Source organism: Pygocentrus nattereri, chromosome 14 (assembly GCF_015220715.1).
Source record: "Pygocentrus nattereri isolate fPygNat1 chromosome 14, fPygNat1.pri, whole genome shotgun sequence".
NCBI lineage: Eukaryota > Metazoa > Chordata > Actinopteri > Characiformes > Serrasalmidae > Pygocentrus > Pygocentrus nattereri.
In genome coordinates, this window is record NC_051224.1 from 21,406,738 (window position 1) to 21,434,496 (window position 27,759).

Consider the following 27,759-nt stretch of genomic DNA (forward strand, 5'->3'; position numbering starts at 1 on the left):
TTCTTAGCTGCCTTCTTCTTCTGAATACTCTCCTGGACTTCCTCATTCCACCACCAACTTTCCTTGTCTTCTTTCCTCTGACCAGACAAAACACCCAACACATTCTTGCCAGTTTCTCTCACCACCTTAGCTGTAGTTTCCCAGTCCTCAGGTAGCTCCTCACTGCCCCCAAGGGCCTGTTGCAATTTTTCCCTGAACTGCCTGCAACCATCCTCCTCCTTCAGCTTCCACCATCTAATCTTTGGCTCTGTCTTCACTCTCTTCCTCTTCTTTGTTTCTAATCTCATTCTACAGACAACCACCCTATGCTGCCTTGCTACACTTTCCCCTGGCACCACTTTACAATCTCCAATCTCCTTTAGGTGGCATCTCCTGCTAAGGATATAATCCACCTGTGTGCACCTCCCTCCACTCTTGTATGTCACCCTGTGTTCTTCCCTCTTCTGAAAATATGTGTTCACCACAGCCATTTCCATTCTCTTTGCAAAATCTACAACCATCTGACCTTCCGCATTTCTGTCTTTCACACCATACATACCCAGCACCTCTTCATCCCCTCTGTTCCCTTCACCAACATGTCCATTGAAGTCTGCACCAATCACCAATGTCTCCTCTCTAGGGACACCATCTACCACTTCATGCATCTTACTCCAAAATTCCTCTTATGATTATAATAATTCTAGATTCTTTTTAGACATTATTTACATGTTTTATGTCATTTTATTAAGTAAAATGATCTCGCTATACTGGCAGATCATTTTGCTGGTTTTAAGCAAACAAGCAAAATTATCTGTCAATATAGTGAGAAAGATGTATGTAATAAAATCACTTAAAACAAGGGTATAAAGCCCTACAAATAAGAAAATAATCTTTAAATAAATTAGGTTTACAGCAATAGTTACAGGAGAAATATTAGATTAATTGACTGCATATTAAGATATTTTTACTTGACAAGATACCACTTTTGCAGTGTAGTGCACTTTTACTTTTAGAAGCCTTTTACAGAACTTCTTTTACTTATTGTTATGCACGTATTGGTATTTACTTATTAGAGACATTAATTTATTAGAGACATTAACAAGTCAAATATTAATAGTTTTCCTCTTTCCTCTCACATTGTTGAAGGCCTAAAACGTGTGGTGTCTGATGTTTCATTAGTTTTGTACCGGCACTCTAAAAATAAGCCAAATGTAGTCAATCAGCCAGGACATGTTCAGTGTTTAAAATGTGCTTCTTCTGTTTTGTATTGACACTATAAAGCTAATGTAGCTAAATAGGAAGTCAATAGAAATCTTTTTGGGTGTTATAGATTTCTACTACATCAATTCAGTACTATATTTATAGTTTAACAATTTCCCCCTCGCCCAAATGTCAATAAGCCAGGACATGTTAAGTGTCTAAAATTTGCTTCTTAGCTTTGTGTGGGAGCTACGAGGCAAATTTCAGATGTGAAATATGTTTCAAACACTTGGGGTAAGGAGGAAATTTTGAAAATGTGAGAGAGTTTTCTGTGAACTCTCCCTTTAAGACAGAAGTGAATATAATGAGTTGGTGAAACGAGGCACTGTGTGGAAATTAATATCAGAAATGACTGAGTGCAAGTTTCAGATGAATGTTAAGCTTGTCCCATTGGTCTGTGTGTGATTGTGAGTGCAGGCCTGGCTCTATCAGCAGTCAGGGAGCAGCCCCAGGGCAGCGGAGGCGTCTGTACAGTGCCGTCCCGGGTCGAGTGTTTGTTGCCACGCGCTCATACTCGGCGCAGGGGGAGCGCGAGATCAGCTTCAACAAGGGAGACAAAGTCAAAGGTGTGCGTCTGCATGTGTGTGTGTCACCGAATGTGCACAGCTTTTTATGTGTTGACTGCAGGAGTTTGTTTGAGTATTATGCAATGGTCAGCAGTAGTTTGGTCAGCGAGAGGGTCACTAAATGTCTGTTTGTCTGTCTCTGTGTGTTTCCCTCAGGTGTGGATAAACGTTGTCTGTGTATGTATACTGGTGACATGTGTCGGTATGTTTGTCAATGTGTGTGTGTGTGTGTGTGTGTGTGTGCGTGTGTGTGTGTGTGTGCGTGTGTGTGTGTGTGTGTGTGTGTGTGTGTGTGCGCTCTGCATGCAGATGTAGACAGTAGACACTGTGTGTATGTGCACTTGTGTTGCTATGCATATGAGAATCAATTGTTTCTCATAAGTGTAGTAAAATGTGGACAAAAAAGTGACTTGGGAGGTCATCTTTCCTGGACCTGGCATTTATTCTTTAGTGTATAGTGCTTATGAAAAGAACATATGTACTAGGGATGTGAGTTTCTAATTTTGATTTATAACCGACTGTAATTAGTAGGCAAATGATCATTAATCAGCAATCACCTAAAATCAGCGCCAAGGCCTGTCTGTTTTTTTTTACTTGTGTATGTTTCCTTTTGATATGACACTATTAATCCCAAAGGGAAAGTAATCTATTACAGCAGCACAAAGTACATTAAAGAGCGAAACAAGAGTAAAAGTATTGCTATGCACTATTATACAGATGCATAAATGGAAAAAGTTAAGATATATAATAAAATATATAATATAAAAAAACAAAGTTGAAGAAAAACCTCCTTTTTTTCAGTGTTTGACATCATTTGAAAGGACCTGTTGCCCTTTACATTGTGTGTAAATTTCATGATTAAAGTACCAAAATAAATGGCCCAAAATTGTGGAAAAAAATGTGGAAAAAAGTCTGGTTCCATTGACTTACATTAAAAGTAAAGTATGTTTTTTCTTCTCTTGTAAAGTTATTATTTTGGAGATATGAGGTTTTTGACTCTGACAGCTACGATATACTAAATCAACTATAAATTATGTTTTCCAAAATGTTTTCCAGGTGACAATGCAGTGGTGCATATCTCGTCCAGTGAATGAACCGAGTAACTATACTCTGTAAACAATAACACATGTTTATAGTTGTGCAATATGCCTGCGTGTATAAACAAGCAGCAGTGTAATATGCAGTACGTATTGAAGTATTGTTGTAATGCTATTGTCCTCTCAATATGGTGGTCCTGAACACCTCCATTTTTTGCTGTGGGCTTCAGTTTAGCAGGCCCGTCTTGCAGAACCAATAGCCTATAGTGCCTTCATGCGTACAAATTCAAAAACATTCCTCAACTTGAATGACAAGCCGTCCTGTTCTGAACTCAATGAACTGCTGTTTATTGGAAATGCAATAAAACGTATAGTTTTTCTTTGAACTAATAGCATTATTCAAACAAGTGTTTATTTGTCAGTTTTGGGTTAATTGGTTTTACATCCCTAGTGTATATGCGCACACACACACATACACTGTGGGGTGTGTGGAGTCAGTACATCTTAGAACATATCATTTCAGTGGATTATGGTTCAGTTATGATCCCTGAATAAAGGTACTGAAATGAACCCTCGAGGTACAAGTAGACCCAAACCATGTCAGCAAAAACACCCTAACATAGCATAACAAAGCCATCAGAACCCCTTATTCAGACCATCTCTTGGCACATGCCACACATACATTCACCCACTTGTAGCGAATACGGTGAAGGATGACTCAGCTGAGCGTATCACTTGTTTTCACATTTTTCTTTATATTTCTTTATATCTGTAATATCTCTGTATTAAGAGATTCACGGTGCTTACATGCAGCGTCAAAAATGCAGTTCACTGCATGTACTACAGCTCTACTATAATACCCCTCTAAGCTTACTCATGGGCCGACCGTCCTTGCTGACATAGGAAAAACAGCCGTTACTCTCCTGCTTTTTCATATTGCATTAATGCACAAGCATCCAGACCCTACTTACTGATGTTTTCCCATAGTTTTAAGCATCAATTCAGTCACTGTTCTTATTTTCCTTTAGTTTGTCACCTGTCTAATTACACAGTCAAATGCAAAATTTAGGGTGCAAAATGCAAATGCAAAAAATTAGGGTAAATTTAAAAAAATTTAAGTTTGTTCCCTTATAAAATCATCAAAACATGCAATTTGACCTGAGGTACTGTGTATAAGACTGTATATAAATAATTCATTTTCTACAAAAAAAAAAAAAGGAACTAGGGTTAGGTTTTGAGTCAGTGCGTTACAGTACCATTGCAGTGCGTGTGAGACCTCACAAGTGTTTATCCATAATTGTGTTTGTGTGTGGGAGGTGGTTGTGTGAATGGATGTGCATGGGTCTGTCAGTCCCTCGTGGTGCTGATGTGCTCTCGTAGCTGGAGGTGTGTGAGTGGGAGTCTGCATGTAGGTCGAGTGTGAATGAGAGTGATGCTCTGACTGGCACTGTCTTAGTCAAACTGTGTGCATTCAAATCAGAATGGACTCCAGTGAGTTCAGTGTGTATGTGTGCGTGTTATTTGTTTTGTGTGTCCTTTGCAAGTGTTTACTTGTGTGTGAGTGTGTATGTTTCTGTGTATGCTCATGAATGTGTGATGTGAGCACACACACACTCTGTTTCTCTCTCTGTGTTTATTCACAGTGCTGAGTGTCGGTGAGGGCGGTTACTGGGAGGGAACAGTACGAGGAAGGACGGGCTGGTTTCCCTCAGACTGTGTGGAGGAGGTAGCGCCCCGCAGCCTGGACCACCGCTCAGGTGAGACACTCACATAAACAGAGCTAATTTTGTGAAATTGTCAGTCAATCAATCAATCAGTCATTGAGGGAGACCCCCATTTACAGTGTAGCTGAGCCAATACAGATTAAATAATAAAAACATAACAAATTCTAAAAAGTAATAGTAATCATAGTAGTAAATAGTAGTAGATAAAAAAAATCAATAAACCAGTAAAATGACAACAATATAGTAACTTAATAAATAAGATAAAATATGGATAATTAAAAATATAAATAATGAAATAATTAAAGAAATAAAAAATGTAGCTTGGCAGTGTTCAAATAAATGAGAAGAGAATAATAAAAATAAAACAATAACTGAAAACATACCAAATATGTTGCAGTTGCAGGCTTGTGTGGATGTTCGATGAGGCTCTCGGCACCTGAAGAGTGATCTAGTCACTGATAAACTGCATTATTTACACTGAGCATCTCTGTGATGTATGATGGCATATGGCCAGTAAGTCCTTTATAGATAAAAAAAGCCAATGTGTCTCGAGACGCACAAAGATGACCAGCCAACCCTTTCATACAGTGATGGACACTGTATGGGTCACCAATAATGAATCTTAAAGCAGAGTGTTATACAGAGTCTAGAAATGTTAAAGTAGTTACAGTAGCATTTCTGTATATCACGTTGCTGTAATCCATGGTAGAAAACAGTGCTGCATCAACAGTAGTTTGTTTATTAAACCCCTCAAACCTAACATCTCATCAGTGATGCATCCAGAGGCTTTAGCGAAGCCACCTTTAACTTATTAAAGTGGCCATAGTGAAACATATCAGTGTGTTGAAGCTTTCTGTGTGCTGTTGTTTCTACCTCTGTATAAAACATGCACGAGGCCTTGTTTATTGATGGAAATTTGTTAGGTGCAAACAAATTGATGAGATTTGTTAGGTGCAAACACACAAGCTAATTTAGAGTGCACTCCTGTCACTGATATTCCTATTCATGTGTTTGCTTATTCCAAAATGTGGTTTGTGAGACAAATTAAATATACATTTATTTAATGGAGTTATTAATGGAGAAGATAAGTCTAGTCAAGTCATTATATATATATATGTGTGTGTGTGTGTGTGTGTGTGTGTGTATATATAAATAATATAAGTCAAATCACGTTATTTATATAGTGCTTTTTACACCAGGCATTGTCACAAAACACACACACTTTTTAAGCTGCTTATCCTTCTGGGTCGTGAAAGGAGCTGGAGCTGGGCAGAAGGCTTGTCACAAAACAGCTTTACAGAACAAAATCCATGTTCAAGCCCCCTTGAGTAAGCCAGTGGTGACAGTGGCAAAGACAAACTCCCTAAGAGCAAGAGGAAGAAACTTTGAGAGGAACCCAGACTCAAAAGGGTAACCCATCCTCCTCTGGTAGACACCGGATAGCAAACAATGACAGATGAGCAGTATGAGATGAGCAGAGAATAAGAGTTTGACCATTTAACATATGGCACAGAAAGGGGGAAAAGCAGGTGAAGCAGTGGCTTTGATTAAATAGTTTGAGTCTGAGCGGCAGCAGTATAAGGAGGGTCAGTTCATGCTGGTGAGGTTGGCACAGGGTTGTACAGCAGGAAGCTATATGGTAGTCAGACTGGTCCAGAATGCTGGTGAGCGGTTGGCACCTGATCAAGGCAGATGAAGCAACATCATCAAACCCCACAGGATGGGCAGTTATTCAACTCGGCAAAGAATCACACAGGCAGTTAATTCTGTTAAGATTAAACGGCAGAAATAGCCATGTTTGTGCATCGGCCTTAAAAGGTTAAAATCTGCCCCCAGAGCAGTTGGTGTGTGGTTTTGACTTACTGTGTGCAGCTATAGGGTCCCACAACCTGATAGTTAGTGAGTTTAGATGATTGTTAGTGAATTTAGCTCATGTTGATTCTCCTGCTGAGTTTTATTCCAGCTCTAATTAGATCCACCTGATTCCCACATTCAGACACTCCTTAAGGCTTCAGTTTAATCAGGTGTGTTATATTAACAAATTAAAACCTGCTCAGTGTTGTACAGTGACTGGTATATATAAAATAACAGTGACTGGAATTTTCATATAGAATATGAGCTTATTCACTAAGAGGCTACATTCACATTACCAGGTTGAAATCTGATCTTTTCAAATCCAACCTGAGCCTCTTTCATATGTGGTCCTAGATTGGATACGTAGCCGAATCGTGGCCATGCAACCTTGATGTGATGCTCAGATCGGGCAGAAGTTCAAGCCTGTAACAGTGGAAAAACAGCTCATCTCATTTTTTTCTTTCTTCTCGCTCTAATAATGAGGCTGAGAGCCGACCAGAGTTAATTATCTTCACAGCAAAGCTCGTTATGACCTGTTCCGTTTATTTGCTGATGATTCATTCACGTGACGTTACTGAGTAGGATGTGCTCATGCGGGTCATTTCAGAACGCCAGTTCGTCACATTAATGACAGATTTGAATCACTTACCTAAACGAGTGTAAACCATCCTGTCAGAGAGATTGGATTTGAGCAAAAAAAATCTGATTTGAGTGAGGCTTGTAATGTGAACGTAGCTATAGTGTTCTGTTCTTGAGTGTGTCCTGTGGTATAACGCTAACGTATGACTTTTCTATTTGTGTTAACTTGTGAACATACATTATACTTTACTCCAAGCCAACTGGCCAGTCAAATCACATACATTATATTATGCAACCTCGCCAAGTAAAACTAATCCATCTACAGTTGTGCTTCCAACTGAACAGACACACTGTCTGTTATTTGAAGCTTTTAGACTGGGGTCAGCAACATGTGACTCTTTTACTGCCCTGTTGTGGCTCCACAGCAGAATTAGATTTTTAGTAATCCTCCTTTGCAGTAACATGAAGCTTTGCTGAGCCTTCTAACACAGTTTCAACAATAAATGGTCCTGACGCTAGAGTTAATTTATAAATGGTCTTAAACACGGCTAATTCACCCTTTGACCCTGAAAATTGGTGCTCAGACTGTTGGTCATACAGCAGTGCAGGCACCAGTCTTGCCTTGAACATAAAAGCATGGATTCATTTCTTGGCATCTTTTAACCAGATGTTGGGTCTCACTCTTGCTCTGTTCATTAAATGATATAATGCAGTTTTAGTAATGTTAATATGTGGTTTAAAGTTATCACAATTCATAATTCCACCTAGATTTCTAACTTCAGATTTTGGTCCAATTGCATTTTACCATTTGCCCCTACCACTTAGCCTTTAGCCTTCAGCCTTCGTGCTTGTCTAGAGGTAGGGGTGTCCCGATTTTTATTGAAATAGAGGGTGAGGGCAAAGTGTTTAGGGCTACATGGCCGTCCAAATGGAGTTTTTATGTCTTATGAGAAAAAAAGAAAAACGGGCAAGATGGCTGCACAAGCAACCAAAGAAACTTACAAATGTGAGTATTTTCCGTGTTAAACAATTCAGCTTTGTATTAACTTTGTTTAATGTCATTTCAGTGTATTAGAGTACTTTTGTCATATTAAGCATGAAAAATCACTAGTACTATACTGATGTCTCTGTAGCTAGCTACCTAAATCTCCCGTTCCGTCTTAAATGGTGCAGCAGTTCCATTCTGGCGCCTCAGTTGTCTTGCCCCCCCTTCTTTGAAGGCATATGATGCCCTAAATGTAACTAAAGCCAGCAGTGAGGAGCTGAACTTTACCCTCCTCTGCTGTCACTGTGGACTAGGAGGGTCGCCTACAGAGCAGCGCTAGCAGCTGTTAATGAAGTAATGCTCATTTTATTTGAGGGTCCCATTTCATAGGGGATGATTTCAACCACTACCCCTTGCAACTCAGTTCCAAGAGGCAAGGTGACATTAGAAAACAAGGGGTAGGGATAAAAATAAGAAATGGGATTGGGTTTTTTTCTGTATAGCCAGATTTCCAAGTCTGTTATAAACCTTTTCACTTCACTACCAATTACAAGTTTGCTTGAATGTTTGTGAACCCTTTAGAATTTTCTATATTTCTGCATAAATATGACCTAATACAGCGTCAGATTTTCACACAAGTCCTAAAAGTAGATAAAGACAGCCCAGTTAAACAAATGACACAAAAATATTATACTTGGTCATTTGTTTATTGAGGAAAATGATCCAATATTACATATTTGTGAGTGGCAAAAGTATGTGAACCTTTGCTTTCAGTATCTGGTGTGACCCCCTTGTGCAGCAATAACTGCAACTAAACATTTCCGGTAACTGTTGATCAGTCCTGCACTCCGGCTTGGAGGCATTTTAGCCCATAACTCCACACAGAACAGCTTCAACTCTGGGATGTTGGTGGGTTTCCTCACATTAACTTCCACAACATTTCGATGGGATTAAGGTCAGGACTTTGACTATTAACTTTATTCTTCTTTAACCATTCTTTGATAGAATGACTTGTGTGCTTAGGGTCGTGGTCTTGCTGCATGACCCACCTTCTCTTGAGACTCAGTTCATAGACAGATGTCCTAACATTTTCCTTTAGAATTCTCTGATATAATTCACAATTCATTGTTCCATCAATGATGGCAAGCCGTCCTGGCCCAGAGGCAGCAAAATAGACCAAAACCATGATACTACCACCACCATGTTTCACAGATGGGATAAGGTTTTTATGCCGGAATGCAGTGTTTTCCTTTGTCCAAACATAATGCTTTTCATTTAAACCAAAAAGTTCTAATTTGGTCTCATCCGTCTGCAAAACATTCTTCCAGTAGCCTTCTGGCTTGTCCACGTGATCTTTAGCAAACTGCAAACGAGCAGCAATGTACTTTTTGAAGAGCAGTGGCTTTCTCCTTGCAACCCTGCCATGCACACTATTGTTGTTAAGTGTTCTCCTAATGGTGGATTCATGAACATTAACATTAGCCAACGTGAGAGAGGCCTTCAGTTGCATAGAAGTTACCCTGGGGTCCTTCGTGACCTCGCCGACTATTACAGGCCTTGCTCTTGGAGTGATCGTTGTTGGTCGACCACTCCTGGGGAGGGAAACAATGGTCTTGAATTTCTTCCATTTGTACACAATCTGTCTGACTGTGGATTGGTGGAGTCCAAACTCTTTAGAGTCTTTAAACTCTTTTGTAACCTTTTCCAACCTGATGAGCATCAACAACTCTTTTTCTGAGGTCCTCAGAAATCTCATTTGTTCAGGCCATGATACACTTCCATAAACATGTGTTTTGAAGAGCAGACTTTGATAGATCCCTGTTCTTTAACTTTAGCGCCTCTTTAAATAAAACAGGGTGCCCACTAACACCTGATTATCATCCCATTGATTGAAAACAACTGACTCTAATTTCACCTTCAAATTAACTGCTAATCCTACAGGTTCACATACTTTTGCCACTCACAAATATGTAATATTGGATCATTTTCCTCAATAAACAAATGATCAAGTATAATATTTTTGTGTCATTAGTTTAACTGGGTTGTCTTTATCTACTTTTAGGACTTGTGTGAAAATCTGATGATGTTTAGGTCATTCTAAATTCTAAAGGGTTCACAAACTTTCAAGCACCACTGTACGTCCATCTTGTTTTCATTTAAGTTGCCATTCACCCAGCTAACGATGCTGGTCAGACAGGTTAACAGCTTATTTGAAGTAGCAACATCATGCAGTGCTTTAGAAATGTGTACCTGTGCATCATCAGCATAACATCCATGCTCTTTAATAATCTGACCCTGCATCAGTTTATACAAAGAAAATAAAAGTGGCTCAAGTAAATCATTGATCAATATGCTCTACAGGACTTGTGAATATTTGAAGTCCATGTTTGAAAATATCAGAGTACAAGTGAGAAAAAGTTGTTCTCTGATCTTTCAGGAGTGAGACTGGAAGCCTGCGCTTCTAGTCGAGCTCCCAACCTGGAAATTTACTTTCAATTGTCAAAAGTTGTCATAAAGGGAAACAGTGAGGCTAAAAATCATAGACTAGATCATAGACTGCATGTCCAGCTTTGGTCAGAGACTGTTTGAAGGCTATTAATAGTTAACAGCAGTACAGTCTGTGGTAGAACCACAAGCAAAATCACACTTCTCTGACTGTGCAACTTCACACTGGGTAAACTCACCACTGTCATTCCTGGTGCACCAGGCAAGCCAGAGGAAGAGAGAAACTTGTAATCAGACGTGTGTTTGGGTTTTGCAGTCACACAAACACTGACCTGTAATAATGTGGACCCCGTTTTGTGTGTGCGTTTCAGAAAGCCGGAGCGAGAAAGCCAAGCGGCTCTTCCGCCATTACACCGTGGGATCTTATGACAGCTTTGACGCGCCCAGGTAAGACCAGATCGTGCTGCTATGCTGAGCCACACACACTCACTCATGTTCTCCCACCCCTCCTGCACACACTGCTAATTTTGACGAACTGTATGTCGTTAAGGATTAACACCGTGATGCTTCTGTGTTGTGGGCCATTTTTCTGCTGTTTAATGATGGTTGAAGAGCTCCATGGGACAAAATGAGCACATGCAACAGCGTCGGAATCTGTCCATGAACATCAATTTTGAGGTTCTCCTTTCTGGGTTGAGATCTGTTTGTAGACAGTCAAGTTAGAGAATGTTGGCTGCATTATCATGTGCTTCAGATGTTGTTATGGGTCAGATATGGTGAAGTGGTAAAGCGATTGTCTTGCTGCTGCCTATATATATATATATGAATGTTTTGATTGAACATAGATTTTTCATTCGCTTTACGCTATAAGCTCTGTGACTTCACACCCAACAGTGACCCATACAGTGGATAAATGGCTTGAGTCTCTTCAGCCTTAACTAAACCCTGCCCTTTTGGTTACTGCTTCCTTGTCTGGTTTCATTTTAAGTTAATGACATTACATATTATATTACTTTCCTTGACTTAAAATCTTTAAAACTTTCTTGCTATTGCTCTCAGAGTTTTCCTTGGTACTGTTGCCCTTGGATTGCTCACTAATGCCCTGGACCCAGATTTCTATAATGGTGCTTTTTTTAACAATTCTGGCACTAACTTGCATTAGAATGAAGCATTTCACATTAAATGACTCTGAATGGCATAATTAATGATAGTATTTTGCAGAAATTTTGAGACATCAGTAGAATTCTGCCTAATTTTGTTTGGCCAGACTGGGTATTTGCCTTAAATGGGGCCCACACTACACAGTTTTTTGCACAATTTAAACTCCAATCCAGCATATATTCACAGTCTAAAGCGATTTTCCAGGTTGGCAGCTCAATTGGAAGCAACTGACGATGCGGATGTTCTGGTAGTGTGTTCAAAGAGAAGAGTGAATCTTGAGCCCTCCAATCAAACCCTGAAATAATCAGAGACCCTCCAATATTATCAAACATGTTTGATATTTACAACTTATAACGTTCCTGAATCCTGCAGGGTGAGGAGGTTACAGGCAAAGAGACATGCGTGAACATTGTCTGAACAGCAGAGTTCTTATTCGTAGCACAGACTTGTAATGTGTGTTCTTCTCTTTCTTTGCCCTGTCACCTAGTCTGAGCACCTCATCACAAAAAGGCAAGAAATTCTGTGACTACCTGATGTTAAGTGTGTGATGTTCTCTGTTTACATTTTAAAAGTTGTGTAGTGAACGCCCGGCTTTAGCCACACACACTGAAGCAGACATTTAGGTGTTTTTTGTAAGTGTTTAATTAGTAATGTAGTCTTCTTAACTTCTTAATCCATACCTCACTATTTGTCCTGTATCTTATAATTATCAAATGGGTAAATTTCACTCCCTAATTCAAACACTTTTAACACTGAATATCTGATTTAGAAAATCTCTCACATACAATGTTGTGGCATATTGGACAATTCTGAAAGCTGGCCAGAGGTGCCTGGGCCTAGTTTCACTTGCTGAAGCTCAACTGAATGGTCAGTATTTAGGGGCAGTGTTCAGCAAACAGACATTTGTTCGGCTTGGTCGATTAATCCGTACGTGTGTTTAGACTGGAAGTAGGTTTGTGAACTTTTTTAGCCTCTGAATATGAGTGTTTCCTATTCAGTCAATGGCAACTCCCCGTGTTTAGGCTTTTTGGTTTTGGTGACTGGAGTGCAGTAAGCTCACCGGCTCAGAATAAGAGAGGAAAGATGTGGAAAGTGGTTGCACATCAAAACATGCTTCTTCTTTCTTTAATGTATTTAAAGCAGGTAAAATGTATTTTGCACTGCTCTCTTTCTGCTGCTATAATATTTTGTTCTATTTTAAGACTTTGAAGGCTTTAAAGAAAGAACCAGTTGTATTTTTGGTGTGCATCCACTTTCTTTTTTTCCTATTCAGTAAGGCTTTGAATTGCAGCCTTTAGCTGGATATCAAAAGCCTTTAAGTGTTGGATGTGCAGGAGGAATCGTGTGATTTGTAGTGATCTCTGGGCTTCCAAAGACTTTTTCTTTCCCGTCTCTTTTTCTCGTCATGTGTTGGTGGAAACATGCATTAACACTCTACGGAGTAACTATGTACATTCATCATTTATGCTTTATGTTCTTTTACTGTCTCCTGGCCTCTCTGTCTGTCAGTCTCTCACACACACACACACACACACACACACACACACACACACACACACACACACACACACACAAACACTACCATTTAAATGTTAGAATCACTCACCATATTAACATATTTTAAATACAGTAATAACTTATGCAGTGTAAATTGAAATATTACAAATTATTTGCCACAAGGAATTTTAGATATTTTAAGAATTCTGTAAACAAGGAGCGAATATGATAAACATGGAAAATAAACATACTGTAATGATCTATTTCCGTTATTTTTGTCAAGTTATCTGCCTTATGATTTGATTTCTAATTATTATGGATTAATTTTATTATAACTTCATTCATGATGCTGCACAGCTTTCTTAGACATTCTAGCATTATCTACAGCTCTCTTTTTCATTCTGGACACATTTAATATTTCTTCTTATTTCTTTTAAAAAAAAAATGTTTTGGAGGGCCATATAGCTTTAACACTTTATGCTCCCCCTCTTTGTCAACAAAAATCGGGACACCCTACCCCTAGACGTGAATGTGCAAAACAGAGGGCTAAGGACTAAGTGGTAGGGGCGAGGGGTGAAATGGGACTGGGCCTGAATGTCCAAAGGTTTATCAACACCTGCTTGTCCAGCGTGTCTTCAGTAACAGTCTCTACTCTTCTGGGAAGGCTTTACACTAGATGTTGGAACATTGCTCTGAGGATTTGATTGAGCCTTAGTGAGATCAGGTACTGATGTTGGATGGTCAGTTCTGGACACTCCAACTCATTGGATGGAGTTCCATCACTCCATAGAACACTGTTCCAGTGGGGGATTTATACCCCACTGTTCTCATGTGGAGCTGCTCCAGAGCCTCCTTTTCATTTGGCACTGCTTTTCTGGGGAGACTATATGAGCTGTGTGTGCAATCAAATGCCTGTGTCTGCTATGGGTGACCTAAAAGTAGCTGAATCCACTTTTTAGGCTGTTCACTGATACTTTTGGACACCGATACTTTTGGATACATTAATCTGTAAACCCGTTTTTCTGAGAGGGATTAATATACGCAAACACTCTCATGGCGCAGCTCCCGTCTTGCTCTAATAGCCCCAACCTTTTCTCATTTTTTTCCATCTCTCATCCCTATTTTTGGCGTTATCTCTCCTCTCATCTCGTTCCGCTCCCTCCATCCGTCCGTCGTTCTTGTTATTCCTCTCGCTTTACTCACCCCCTGTACTTTTTAATTTTCTCTCTATCACCCTCTCTCCCCCACCGTGTCTCCATCTGGAGGTTAGCTGATGAAGGGCACTCGAGAGAAAAAGAGAGGAGCACGTGGAAGGATGGATGGATGGGTGAAAAAAGGATGAGGGAGTCATAGATGTAGCGACAGGGAGGGAAAGGAAAAGTGACAGGAGCTTGATAAAAACAGTATATATGTACTCTCTCTAGATCTCTCTGTCCCATCCTTTCTTTCTTTCTCTCTCTTTCTTTTTTGCACTTTCTATATTTTTGTTTATATATTGTATTTTATATTTTTGTTATATTTCTCTGTTTCTTTCTGTCTTACATCCCTTCTTTCCTTTTCTCTTTCTTTATCTCATTTTCATTCACTTGCATTCTCTTTTCTTTCTGTCTCTTTCTCTTTTGCACTCTGCTTCTTTCTCAGTTCTACTCATCTCTTTTTTCCTGTCTCTCTTGCACTCTCTTTGAATCTTTCTCTTCTTTCTGTCTGTTTTTTCTCTCTCTCATCCTTTCATTCTTTCTTTCTTCTTCCTTTTAGTCTCTCTTCTTTTTTCCCTGTCTTTCCCTCTCTTTTCCTCCTTCTCTTCTCTTCTCTTCTCTTCTCTTATCTATCTATCTATCTATCTATCTATCTATCTATCTATCTATCTATCTATCTATCTATCTATCTATCTATCTATCTATCCTCCCCTGTAAAGGAAGGCCTCTAGTTTCTCTTTATCTCTCTCGGTCTCTCTCTCTGACCATAGGACAGTGTGGTGGTCAGTGTGGTCTGATCTGACTGATTTGACCTGCTTTTATTGGCCTGATGCAGCGTGGCATTTTAACAAGCAGCTCTGAAACGCCCGCCACTCACATTAATTGCTTAAATTGATACCCTGGACCAGCGGCAGCAGGAATGAGGGCAGAAAGAGAGAGAGTTATTTACTGATTTTTTTCGTTTGTTTATTTTGGAACATTAAGAGTGAAATCTGAAAGGATTATGAGCATCACTGAAAGATGTGTGCTTATTGGTAGGTCTTAGCATGATGAGTAAGAATTGTAAGAAAGCATGAAATCTGTTCAAGTTCTATGTATCTCTTAATCCTTTTCTGTGTTTATATTCCGATTATAGATTAGGATTGAGGTGTTTACTCAACAATCTGATGGAAAATCTCAGTTTACATTCTCACTAAGTAATCAGATTTAAAATGACACGCATGTGTAGAGAAGCACTGAGTGTAGACGGTACCATGACAGCGAACAACACATGAGTCCAGTCAGAGTGAGATGAGTAGCAGTGAGCAGTGCTTGTGTTTTTAATGACTTTAAAAGGATGCAAGACTCAGGAAAACGTCCTTCACATGTATTAGTAAAGAAGGCAGAGAGGAAGACGTCATGTTCTGAGACACATAAGCGGGACATCCGTCCCACCGCCATCTTTTAAAGATCAGAGCATAAAATTCACCTTGGTTTAAACTTTCACTGTGATGTGACACACATGCAGAACGTACTTAAACTTTCAGATTGGGAATGTCATCAGGTACAGGTGTTTACACGGATATTATTCTTCTGTTTAACGGATTACTTTCAGGATTACCCACCTCGTTCAATCGGATAGAAATTGTATCCTGAATGGCTTCAATGGGACTAGTCTACTCCAACTGAGGTGTAAACAAGGACGTATTTTATTCCAATTGAACTATTAGTCGGATTATTATCTGAATATCAAGCTGTATGTAAATGTGGCTTGCGTTTTTTTGTGTTTCCAAAAATGTAATGACTTCCACAATTATTAAATAGTTTAGCCTCGTCAAAGTGATAAGGCCGTTTACTGCACCCTTAAGCACTTAAAATATTATTCCCACAGGGCAGTGGTATTGTTCACTCCTGATGTAATGGAGTAATATAACACCATAGCTTCTAAACTTCTCAAGGTTAGTAAATTTGATTATTTATTAAGTGACGCTTATTAGTCCCAAAATGAGGAAATTTTACCTCCACAATCTAACCCATCTGTGTAGTGAAACACCACCTACACACTGGTAAACACACCTTAGTGAGCACACTTGCCGGGAGTGGTGGGCAACCACCAAATGGTGATGTTCTTCATTGTAGTTAATGATGAAACTGGTTAGTCTCTTTTCTTTCATATAGAAATCATGTGAAGCAGCCTTTGAGGTAAGCAGTACTGTTTCCTGGCAGTTTACAACATAGCCTGCATGATCTAGGTGTGTGCATGTGTGGTTCAAACTATTTAGACTATTTAGCTTAGCCAGGCTTTCTTTTTCATCTTTATAGTAGCTGTGCACAGTATCAGCCTGTGCTTATATCCAATCAAGAACCTGGGACAGCATTTAGGGATAGCGATATTTTAGGGATGTCTTACACAAAAGGTGGGTGCACCTGGTCATGTGATGTTTTGTTGGCTTTCTAAGGGAAATTAAGTTAACAAGTCCTCTACAGACAAACACCCTCTGCACATTTTAATGCAAAATTACTCTTTATCTTCTGAATTTAACATACCTGGGGAGAAATAAAACATAAATTGTGGCCTGGGTAAAAGTTATAGTACATTTTATTTTTGTTTTTTTAACTCATTGAACTAATCAAATAAATAGAAATTGCCCAATACATTTTCAGCAAAATACTATATTTAAGCTTTTTTCCATGTATAGTACATGTAGTTTTAACTTATTTTCTCTTAGAAAATGAACAAAACGTAATTTGACTGAGGGTGTTAGAAATTGGCATATCTTTATCTTGAGAGGTAGGGGTTTATTTTTAAAAGAATATGAGAAATCTGGACTCCCCCAGGTAAAGAAAAAAAGAAACTGTGAATATACTGAAACCTTTATATATAGAAAATGCATGAGAAGGTTAATATATAAGACAGAAGTGAGATTACATTCTTATACATAATTCAAGCTAAGATAAAAAAATAATGAAAAGTTAACTTTTAATTTGCTTAATTTGCCTCTAAAGATGAGCAGGACAAACATTTTATTTAAGATATTAATTGTATAATTTTGATAAACTGTGCTTTTTGTATTAAATCCCTCACTACTACAACATAACTTTGATATGTGATTACTAGTAGTACTATTTTATTAGATCAACACTCAGCATTGGAGATTTTTAAAAGAAAATGTTCATTGTTTTCTCATGTAGGCTACACTACATTTTACCCTGTACCAAAAACAACGTGAAGTATATATTGAAATTTGTATTAACAGTTTTTTCCGTGCCCTATGATGGACTGGCGATAAGTCTAGAGTGTATCCTGCCTTCAGCCCAGTGCCGCTGGGATAGGCTTCAGCACCCCCCGCGACCCAGAAGGATAATTGGCTTAGAAAACGTGTGTATGTGCGTGTGTATGTTATTTCTGTTATTTAGTTTAATCCACTCAGAGGAGCAAAATGGAAAAACATCAAACCAAGCATTTGAAGAATTTTAGCAAACAAGATCTGGAAGTGACTGTGGAAGAGACAGCTAACAGGAAAAATTACTCATTGAAAATATGATAATTGTAGGGTGATGGACGAGGAGGGGCCAGAGCAGTAGAGGCAGCGTCCATCCTACATTTAGATGCTGATCTCCTCAACTTTTACAGCCTAAGACGAGCGTGACGTTGTCATGAGGTTAAGAAACATTTAAGAAAATGATATTTTCAAGAACCACTCGTTCTTAGAATTATTCTTAAGAAAATAGTTAATAAAAGAAAGTAAGAGTTCTTAAGAAGTTTATTGAACAATTTTTCGTACCTTTTTTCTTAAGAATGGAGGTAAGAAAAAACACATTTATTTAATATTTTCTTTCTTGAGACGTTTGCCTGAATCCCCCCCTGACCAGAAAGCGATTGCCCTCCATTTAGTTTTTCAATCTTTTGTTTTATGCTTCCCTTTTATTTATACTCTGAATCCCTCTTCCACACTCCTTTGTTTCATCCTTCATCACAGTCTCTCGTGTTTCTGTACTCTATCCCAGACCTGTCGTCTTGCCCAGAGTCCCACAGTTTTAACCATAGCAGCGCTGAGGGACACTGATCTCTTTTTGCTTTTAAGTTCCCTTGTTGTATTGCCCCCTACAAGCCTCCTGACGAGCCCTAAATGTCCAGTACTTCCTGTGTCTTGGTGGCTGGGTCGCAATCACCCACATCCATTCCCACCCTGTGCTGTTCAGCCTCCTACAATACTATTCCTTCCCTTGAAGAAAAACTATGATAACTTTCTGGAGTGCAAGTATGTGAAAGAAGAACCAGAAAGCCCACTCAGAGAAGAGTTCAGCGTTTCTCTAAGGTCACCTTTTACTTGCTGTGTGTGCATTATACCAGCCATGTTGGATTGGCTGACCGACAGCTTGCAGCCCTCTGTAGGTGAAGCTCCGTTAGAGCGTTCGGCTGCATTATGCAAGGCTGCGGGTTCAAGTCCGAGGTGAGTGTATTAACTAAACCTTCTGCTTTCAGAAGATCCAAGTGAGTCTTTAAAAGCAAACTGCTGAATAGGATGCAGCAAACCTAATCCAACGTGAGATAACTGCGTCGTTTTTGAGCTGTTTTGAATCCTCTTGGCTCCAGTCATTATATGGCCTGTTAATGAAAATACAGACAGGAACTAGTGTGACATTATGCTGTGCTTTACTTTAGCTCAGTTGAATGCATTATTGGACTGACTCATTTACATGCAATGCAAAAGTAATTACAAAAAAAAATACAAAAAAAAATCTATTTTTATATATAAATATTAAAAATATCTGCCTTGTGCTTTCACTTATTGGTCACTTTATAAGGTTATAGGTTCACTACATAGGTGTACAGTTCCAGACTGTAGCCCATCTGTTGCTCCATAATTTATCACACCCCACCTCCATTCATCTCTCACTGGCCACTTTATTTGAGAACTGTCTCTTGTAGCTCTGCCATGCTGGCGTACAGTTAGAAACTGAAACCCATCTGCCGATGCAGTTTGTGTTAGCTGTAACTTCTAGTCCAGGGGTTGGCAAGAAAAATGTTAAGAAGAGCCATTTTTGTCCTTTCAACACATTGACACATGGAATTACACATTGGAAGCCACAATGTACTTTTCTCACATCTCCGGCAGGAAACTTTTCCCCAAAAGTAGTATATTTTCTTAAAATGTCTCTCAGTGTTCAACTTTTTACAAGGCTGAAGTTGCTTCTCATTCACCAGCTTCTTGTTCTGATTTTAATATTCCATCGTAAATGGTGCCTGTGGCACCAGAATGTAACTGCTGCACCATTTAAGGTGGAAAAGGAGAATCAAACAAGAAGCTGGAAACCAGCTGGAATGATTATAAAGTCCTTTTGTCTCCAAATGATGAATTTTCATCTTAAATCTTTTTCTTTGCCATTTTGTTAGCTACAAGCTAGGCGAGATTGTTATCTGCATTACTGTGGTGATCAGCAGTCTATGCACCAACCTTTGGGGTTAAAGGGTGAATTAGTAGTTCTAAATTAATTCCAGTGTTTAAGACTCTTTATTGTTAAAACTGTGTTGAACGATCAGCAGAGCTTTATTTTACTGTAAAGGAGGATTATTTTATTTTTACCTACAAACCTGATTCAGCTGTGGACCCACAACAGGACAGCAAAAGAGCCTCATGCGGCTCCAGAGCTCCATGTTGCTGTCCCCTGGCCTAGTTGTGCTAAAGACGGCTGCGTCCTCTCTGCCCCCTCTGTCATGCCCTTAAAGCTGTGGCCTGGCAATGAGGTGACGTTTAGGCACTCGTGTTATGTAATACATGTACTTGGAGTGTGTGCCAAATGTTGCAACTGTGGCACATCCTCGTAAGGAATTTTCTCGGAACTATAGTTGATCTAACCACTTAATTCATTTGCCTGTTCTGTTTACCACTGTTTGGAAATTCACTTAAAATTTGTGAAACGTTTGAATGTAAAGCAACCAAGCACAGTATTCTAGAGCAGAGGCCTGAGTTTATCCATGCTAGCTAAGCACTGTATTGAGACAAGTGTACAAAATGGACAGCAGCCTACTGAGGGACCTGTGAACATGTATGTGGTCAAACAGACAGGCACATTGTAAGCATGCATGCCATATGTAGGCCCACGTTCTGGCAGTAGTGCAGGCACACATATCTGTACATGCACATACACCTTCTGCTACCATCCACCCTCCCTGTTGCCCACTCCTCTCTCTCTCTCTCTCTCTCTCTCTCTCTCTCTCTCTTTCCCTGTTACACATGCACTGAACTCTGGTGTAATGTAGAATGCAGAGGGGGAACAGAAAGAGAGGGAGAGAGAACGAGAGAGAATTCAGCTGTAGACGTTCAAGGCAGCAATGTGATAGTCGCTGAGAAAGTGAGGGAGCGGATGGCGGAGGGGGAGGGAGAGAGGTATCAGGCAGAAGAAAACATCGCCACATTACGAAAGCGGCACTGACCGAGATGATGTGAGTCCTGCTTCCCCACCTCTCTCTCTCTCTTATTCAACCTCTTCTCTCCCCCCTCACTCTCATACGCTGCTCATCCATGACCATCTCTTCCTTTGTCTCTAGGTCTTCTGCTCGCTCTGAGCACCTTCATACGTCTGTGTCTTCATCGCCCGTCTTTTTTCCATTCATGCCTTCCGCTTTGTTTACGGACATCAGGAGGTTGTGGGGGTAGGGGGAGGGGTCTGCACACATGCGCCTGTGTGGATGTGTGTGTGTGTGTGTGCGTGTGTGTGTGTGTGTGTGTGTCGCAGGAGAAATGTTGAGTTCGGATGCAGAGGAGGGGAAAGCATTTCGGGTGGATATCAGGTCAATGTAGGAAACAGGAGGAAGAACTCGACAGAGAAAGAAAGTTTAAAGGACAAAAGAGAGAGAGCAAGAGAGAGAGAGGATAGCAGGAGTAAAGGTCAGGTGGACAGAAGGCAGAAGAGGAAGCAGATGGGTGTGGAGAGACACATCTGCCATGATGACGAGAGAAGGAGGGAAATAAACAGCAGGTTCAGGCGGAAATGAACAAGTGTGTCCATTCAAAATGCGACCACTTAATTAGCTCGGGATTTAAGGCTAATTAGGGAAACTTTGAAAATCTCATGACAAATGATGTCTGATTTCTGCGGTCAAGTGTCTGTAATGTTTCTATCTTGTAAACAGGTCACGGAAATCAAATCAAAATATCAACACCCTCCTTCGCTCTCTGGAGTTTTAAACTGCTTCATCTTTATTGATCACTTTCTCACTGGAAATTTCTTACTACTCCAACTTGGCAACAATTAAAGGATCATCAAATTCATGATGACCCAAATTAAAATGGTTATAATTTAACTGTTATAATCTGTACAGCAATTTCTGTAGCCTACTTTTTATATTTCATTTATACTTCCCAGCTTGACATTTTTCTATAGATTATTTTTACACTTGTTACTGAATTTGTACAGCATAATGAAAACTCAGTTTGCAAGACAGACGTCTGAATAACGTCTGAAAGTCTAGTGGGTTCAGTGTTCTAAATCCATGCTAAATGACATGCAAAATGATCAACCACAAACAAGTTTTAGTGCGGCATGTAGGGCCTACTTAGGCCTTATTCACACATACTGCGTCTGCGTGACTTGTGCAACACGGAAAGTCATGCGTTTCATTTCGTCGCCCATGTTAACTGGTCAGCAGTTTCACACAGGCTGTGCATGCGAAGTGGCAGAGTGTCCCAGATGGCGCACTGAAGCGGCGCGGTTTTTAGAGAATAGAGCTTGCGCCAATTTTTTCTCCGTGCTGCTCGTCATGCAGCAAAATACGCAAAAATTCGGCATGAATATCAGTGAAAATGAAATAGAAAACCGTATTCAAACTGTGCTGCAAACAGATTTCCTGGTTGGTCTACCAAGCTTGAAGCTGTTGCCTAATCACAAGTCAGAATGCTGTCAAGGATAAAAATTTACTGTGCACTTTTATAAATGATATTTTTGTGAAGCAGAGTGACAGATGTGGCCATTTATGCATGTTCAAAAAAGGAATGTTACAAAAGGCAGTTACAAAAAAAGAAAATAAAGCACTTCTAAAACTAGTATTACATGATTTCACAGTAGCCAGTAACAGCTCGATCAGAACAGAACATGTCCACGTCGCGTCATAGTGAAAGTTTATACCGTTCGACATGGCGGAGCAGAAACTGGTCGCAGAGGAGATGAAGTTTATGCTCTGAAAACGGTGGTGGGACGGACGTCCAGCTTACGTGTCTCAGAACATGACGTCTTCCTCTCAGCCTTCTTTTATAAGGACATGTGAAGGACGTTTTCCTGAGTGTGACATCATTTTGAAGTACCATCATTTCCGGACTATAAGCTGCTACTTTTTTCACATGCTTTGAACACTGCGGCTTAAACAATGAGGCGGCTAATTTATGGATTTTTATGGGCTAACGAGCTTCATGCCGCCAAAACATTTAGCCTCATCACATCAGACCAATGAAATTACCGAACAGGTCACAGTGGACCAATGAAACTGTTCGAATTAAATCAAACGCAGTCACACTAAATTCTTCAGATCAGTCATTTTGCACTTCATGCACACACCCTCATCATGGAAAACACATGAAGAAATGCATATGATGCGGCTTTCAAGTTAAAGGCGATCGATCTAGCTGTCGAAGAAGGTCTGACTGAAAGTCAAAACGATCGCCATCGAAAAGAAGATTGAAGATTTTAGAGGTGGACCATCGTGGATTTATGAGACAAAAAGGCCTGTCCATCAGGGCACGGACGACTCTGTGTCAGCAACTCCCTCCTGACTACTAGGAAAAAGTTACAAACTTCTGCAAATTCACTCAAAGAAGGATAGCCGAGAATTCCATCGGACCAGACGACATCATAAATATGGATGAAGTACCTTTGACGTTTGACCTGCCTCTCACTAGGACTGTTAACAACAAAGGGGAATCGTCCTTCACGCTGAAAACAACTGGCCATCAGAGAACGCATTTCACTTGTGTTCTGAGCTGCTTTATTTTTTTAACTAGCCGTGTTACAGGCACTGTTCGGAAAAAAAGCATTTACTTTTGTATTTCTGTATGTTACTGGTGCGTATTTAAGTAAACATTAAAAAAATCTTTCTGTGTAAATATCTCATGTTACAACGTGGACACCTGCAGCTTATAGACAAGTGCGGCCTATTTATGTACAATTTTTTTTTTATTATTACAGTTAGTGGGTGTGGCTTATATTCAGGTGCGTTCAATAGTCCGAAATTGACAGTAATTAAAAACACAAGCACTGCTCACTGCTGCTCATCTCACTCTGACTGGACTCACATGATGCTCATTGTCATGGTAACGACTACACTAAGTGGTTCTCTATGCATCTGATTATTTGTAGTGAGTATGTAAACAGATTTTCCATCAGATTGTTGAGTAGAGTGAGCATATAAACATCTTAGTCTTAATCCATAATCAGAATGTATTTAAAAGAATTGGCAAAACTCTTTGCATGTAAACATAGGCACTGTTTTAATTATTTATAGTGTTTTTGAGATTGTATTTAGTGAATAGTGTATTATTTTGCTGAATTTGGCTCTGAACTTGCACTAACATCACTGCATTCTCACAGCAATGACTGACCAAAATGTTTTTCTGATCAGAATGGAAAAACTTTGAAACCTACTTATCCTCCCAGCTTTAAACAATATCAATTCCATATTATCTTTTTAAAAATGATTGTGCTTCACAAATGACTGAACCTTCACTCTTTTGATTCTGCTGTATGTTTTTTGCACCAGTAGGGAAAGCTGAGGGCTCATACTCCGTTTCTCCATTTTCTTTCAGCTCTGCGTTTTCTTCAGCTGTGAAGAAATGTGAAGAAACGCTGAACTGTAAGAGACCTGGGCATGAAGCTCCAGTGCTCGGCCCAGATAATGTGCGTATTAGCTTAGAGAGCCAGGACCAGAAATTTCGTAGTCAGTTTCGTCCCCTTGGAATTATAAGGGTCTGTCTGCGTTCTGAGCAGTTTTGAGATATTATGCTTCAAAGATTTTGGATTCCAAATAGCAAAACTGATATGTGTAACACGTTTCTTTCATAAAAATGAAAATGACAGACACCCTGAATGTATTCTAAATGTACAATATCAAAATCCTACCACATCTGTAATTTTTTTTTTTTTTTGGAACAGGTGAAATGCAGACAAAATGTTTTAATCCTACGAACTCACTTTCTGCTTGGAATTGTAAGATTCTATTTAGCAACGCATAAAGTCATGATTTTGAAGGAACATCCAACTATTTACTTGTAATTAATTTTAAAACATAAAATGAGTGTACCAGAGTGTGTATAAGTATCAGGAAGTTAAATGTAATGATTTCTATGACATTTGTATGCCATTTATTTTTACTGTTTAATTTTTTAAAAACATTTATTTCTCATGTTAAATCATCTTTATTTTCTTATTTTAAAAAGCTTTTAAAAATTCAGAAATGTTGACTCAAATCCAAAATGTCTTATTTTGGAAGAGAGAAGAAAAAGAAAACATTTTAGAGGTAATTACCTTACCTCTAGTTACCTCTAGTTTGAACGTAAACTGCTGCTGCATTCAAGTTTACAAGCAACTAGAATTTAACTGGTTGCACCAAGTAACATAGTTTTAATGTAGCTTTAAAGTCCTAACTTCAAATTTACATGTAGGTGTTAGTTCTGATGTAAAAATCAGTTCAAATGACTGGTCGATTTCATCAACGGGGAAAACCCGCAAGAAAACAAAATACACTCCCGCAGGATAGATTATACATGTTTTTGTTGATCGGAGATGTCCACCATTGATTAAAAGAGGGAGTTGGGGAGGATCTTTAGAGAAACACACATTCATCTCAACTGACTTCTTGCCATTGAGGACCATATTTTTTGCAGCCCACTTCTCAAGCTGCTTAACGTCACTTTCCATTGAGATGTCACTGTCAAAATTAGAAATTTGAATGGCATGAGACAACCCTATGTCATCAGCATAGCCTATATCAAGTGTATCTTCTGTAAACCAAACTGACCTTGTGGACATATGAAGTAAAAACAGGTAAAGTATGTTGACACCTCCTTATGGAACACCTAATGTGATGGTTTTCCATGTACTGTTTGTGCCTTTTACCACAAATCTATCTTCTCCCTACTATATGCCCATAAATCCAATCTGAGGACACCTAGCTAGTGTAGCCAGATACTGCATTAAATGTGTGTGGTCGACTCGGTCAAGGGCTCTTGACATGTCAGCTAGTAAAATATGAACCATTGTTGGCTGAGAAGAGTCTGTGTAAAAAAAGTCATGGTCGTGTTACATTTGTGTGTGGGGTAGTTGGGAGTCTGTAGTTGAGTACTTACAAAGCACATGTCTAATGTACAAATGCTGACCAAAGTGCTGTACAACAGATTTAATTAATGAAATAGCCCATAGCATCCATTCTTCTTGTATTTTAGGTATATGTACCAAAAATGTTTCATTTTTACATTACTCTTTGTTTCACTGTGCTGTCAAGACATAGAGATTGACAGTTTTGTGCTTTTTTTAAGAAAAACATTCTGGGCTCAAACACTTCTTATTTCTTAAATGCGAATGAGCCAACTGCTGTAGACCGAATAGGTGGGTTTATGTAAATACATTGTTTTTTGTGAAATCAGAACAAAAGCGCTGAATTCAAAGTGGGCAGTTTTACCAGCTTAGTTTCAGTAACACCAGAATAGACCATCACATCCCTCTTGCATAACTGCATATTCAACCTTAAAGGTCTATCTTGGGTAACGCTTTATTTGGGTAGTCCAGTTTAGATGCTTAGTAGATTCTGAATTTACTGTCAGGTTACATTCAACTAAATATCTACTAAACTGACCATCATTTTCTAATCCTAACCTTAACCTCAGCGCAAAACCTAAACCCGACCCTTACCCTGGATCTGATCCTATCCCTAACCCTGATCCAAATTCTAACCCAAACTCCACCACTGTTTAGAATCAACTGAGTTTCAGTTTGTTAACAATTTGAACATAGGTAATCTGTAGGGGACTATAGTGGACTATTCAAATAAAGTGAGACCCTAACTTGTTTCTGGAAGTTGTAGTATTGCCTTAGACTCATTTTGAACCAGTTCCCACCATGTTTTCATAGCTACAGTGTTGTATGTGTCCCACATTGTAGATCCTACATACTGTTCTATCAGTTACTGGCCTCTGTTTAACCTTCTTTGTAAATTTGTCCTACTTGTATACTCTTTCTGTTCCTCTTAGGGAGTTCTCCTGTTTGCGTCTTTGTTCCTCTCTGTAATTCTTCCTGATTTTTCCCTTTTGAGACTTGGTTCCTATTAGTGGCTTTTCCTCACGTTCTTAGGGAATTTTGCCTTATGAGTCTTGGTTCCTCTTGGTGGTTCTTTCTCATGCCTGTCTTTTTCCAAGCTATATGGAAGATTGAATATAAAATTGAGTCAATATAAGTTGGACCCCTGGTGTAGCCTCTTATGCTCCTTGGAACCACCGGTGGTTCCAAAATGCACTTTGTCATATTCTTCATAACTTTCATATTTCATAAGCTACATTCAAAACATGGGTGTCATGTGAGGCTGTAGCTCTTCTTTCCAGTCAAATAGATGGGTGATGTAACTTTAAACCCTTATAATAAAATAAGCTCAACTCACATTTTTTTTCCACTGAAAGTCGACCCATTTTTGCACAAATCTGGGCTATAAACTATAAACAGACGGCGTCTGTTCAGTGATCTGCTCTGTAAAAATGATTTTATAAAATAATATAAAGAGCCTCTAAGATTTTTGCCTTTCAGCAGTAAATTGTAAGCATATAGCAATATGTATAGATCAAAAACGCATTTTCTTGCTTTTACAAAAAAAAATAATAAAGTACAATAGAAATTTGCATTTATTTCATGCAGCTACTGAATAATTTGCCTTATGATTCATTCATGTAAATTCAGATAGAAAAAACAAAATATACCCTGGAGCGGAAGAGGTTAAACAGGCCATATCATGAGAAAATTCTTTTTTTGCTCATGCCTTTTTGAAATGTGTTTGATGTAACATTGTTAAAATTTCAAGTCCATATGTAGAAGCTAACCTGCAAAACACCCAGTTTTGAATTCATCATGGTGATGTCACAACAATAAACACATTTGCATATGACCACCCATTCAGCCTACAGCTGTGTAGGCCTGCTCATTCCTGTAGAAATGATATGGAGTGTTGTTCCTGCAGACAGTCTGTAGCTGTTACTGAAGTGAAAAATGTGGGAAAACAAATAAACATTGTGCTTATCCTGGCAGTTAGGAAGCATATGGATTATGGCAGTATTCTAAAGGAACCACACATCTGAAAGGAACAGTTTTATCCTGGACTGTTTTTTTATACAAAGCAGAGCAGGGCAGCCAGTCAAAACCGAGGTACTTTACATATATCACCCTTAAAGGTACGATAACATACAAAAAAGCTGTTTAAAGGCAAGGGATAGAGATCGGTTGGACTATGGACATGTAATAAGG

The 27,759-nt window shown here is 39.2% G+C and overlaps 1 protein-coding gene across 6 annotated transcripts in view; it reads left to right on the top strand.

The window, feature by feature from the left end:
• Nucleotides 1-27,759, top strand: part of shank1 (SH3 and multiple ankyrin repeat domains 1) — a 218,543-nt gene that overhangs the window by 142,974 nt on the left and 47,810 nt on the right. For all 6 annotated transcript variants that reach the window (XM_017697387.2, XM_037544893.1, XM_037544894.1 and 3 more), the window contains 3 exons: nucleotides 1,657-1,805; nucleotides 4,486-4,599; nucleotides 10,801-10,876. In XM_017697387.2, the coding sequence (XP_017552876.2) occupies nucleotides 1,657-1,805; nucleotides 4,486-4,599; nucleotides 10,801-10,876 (339 nt within the window). The remainder of the gene's footprint in view (nucleotides 1-1,656; nucleotides 1,806-4,485; nucleotides 4,600-10,800; nucleotides 10,877-27,759) is intronic.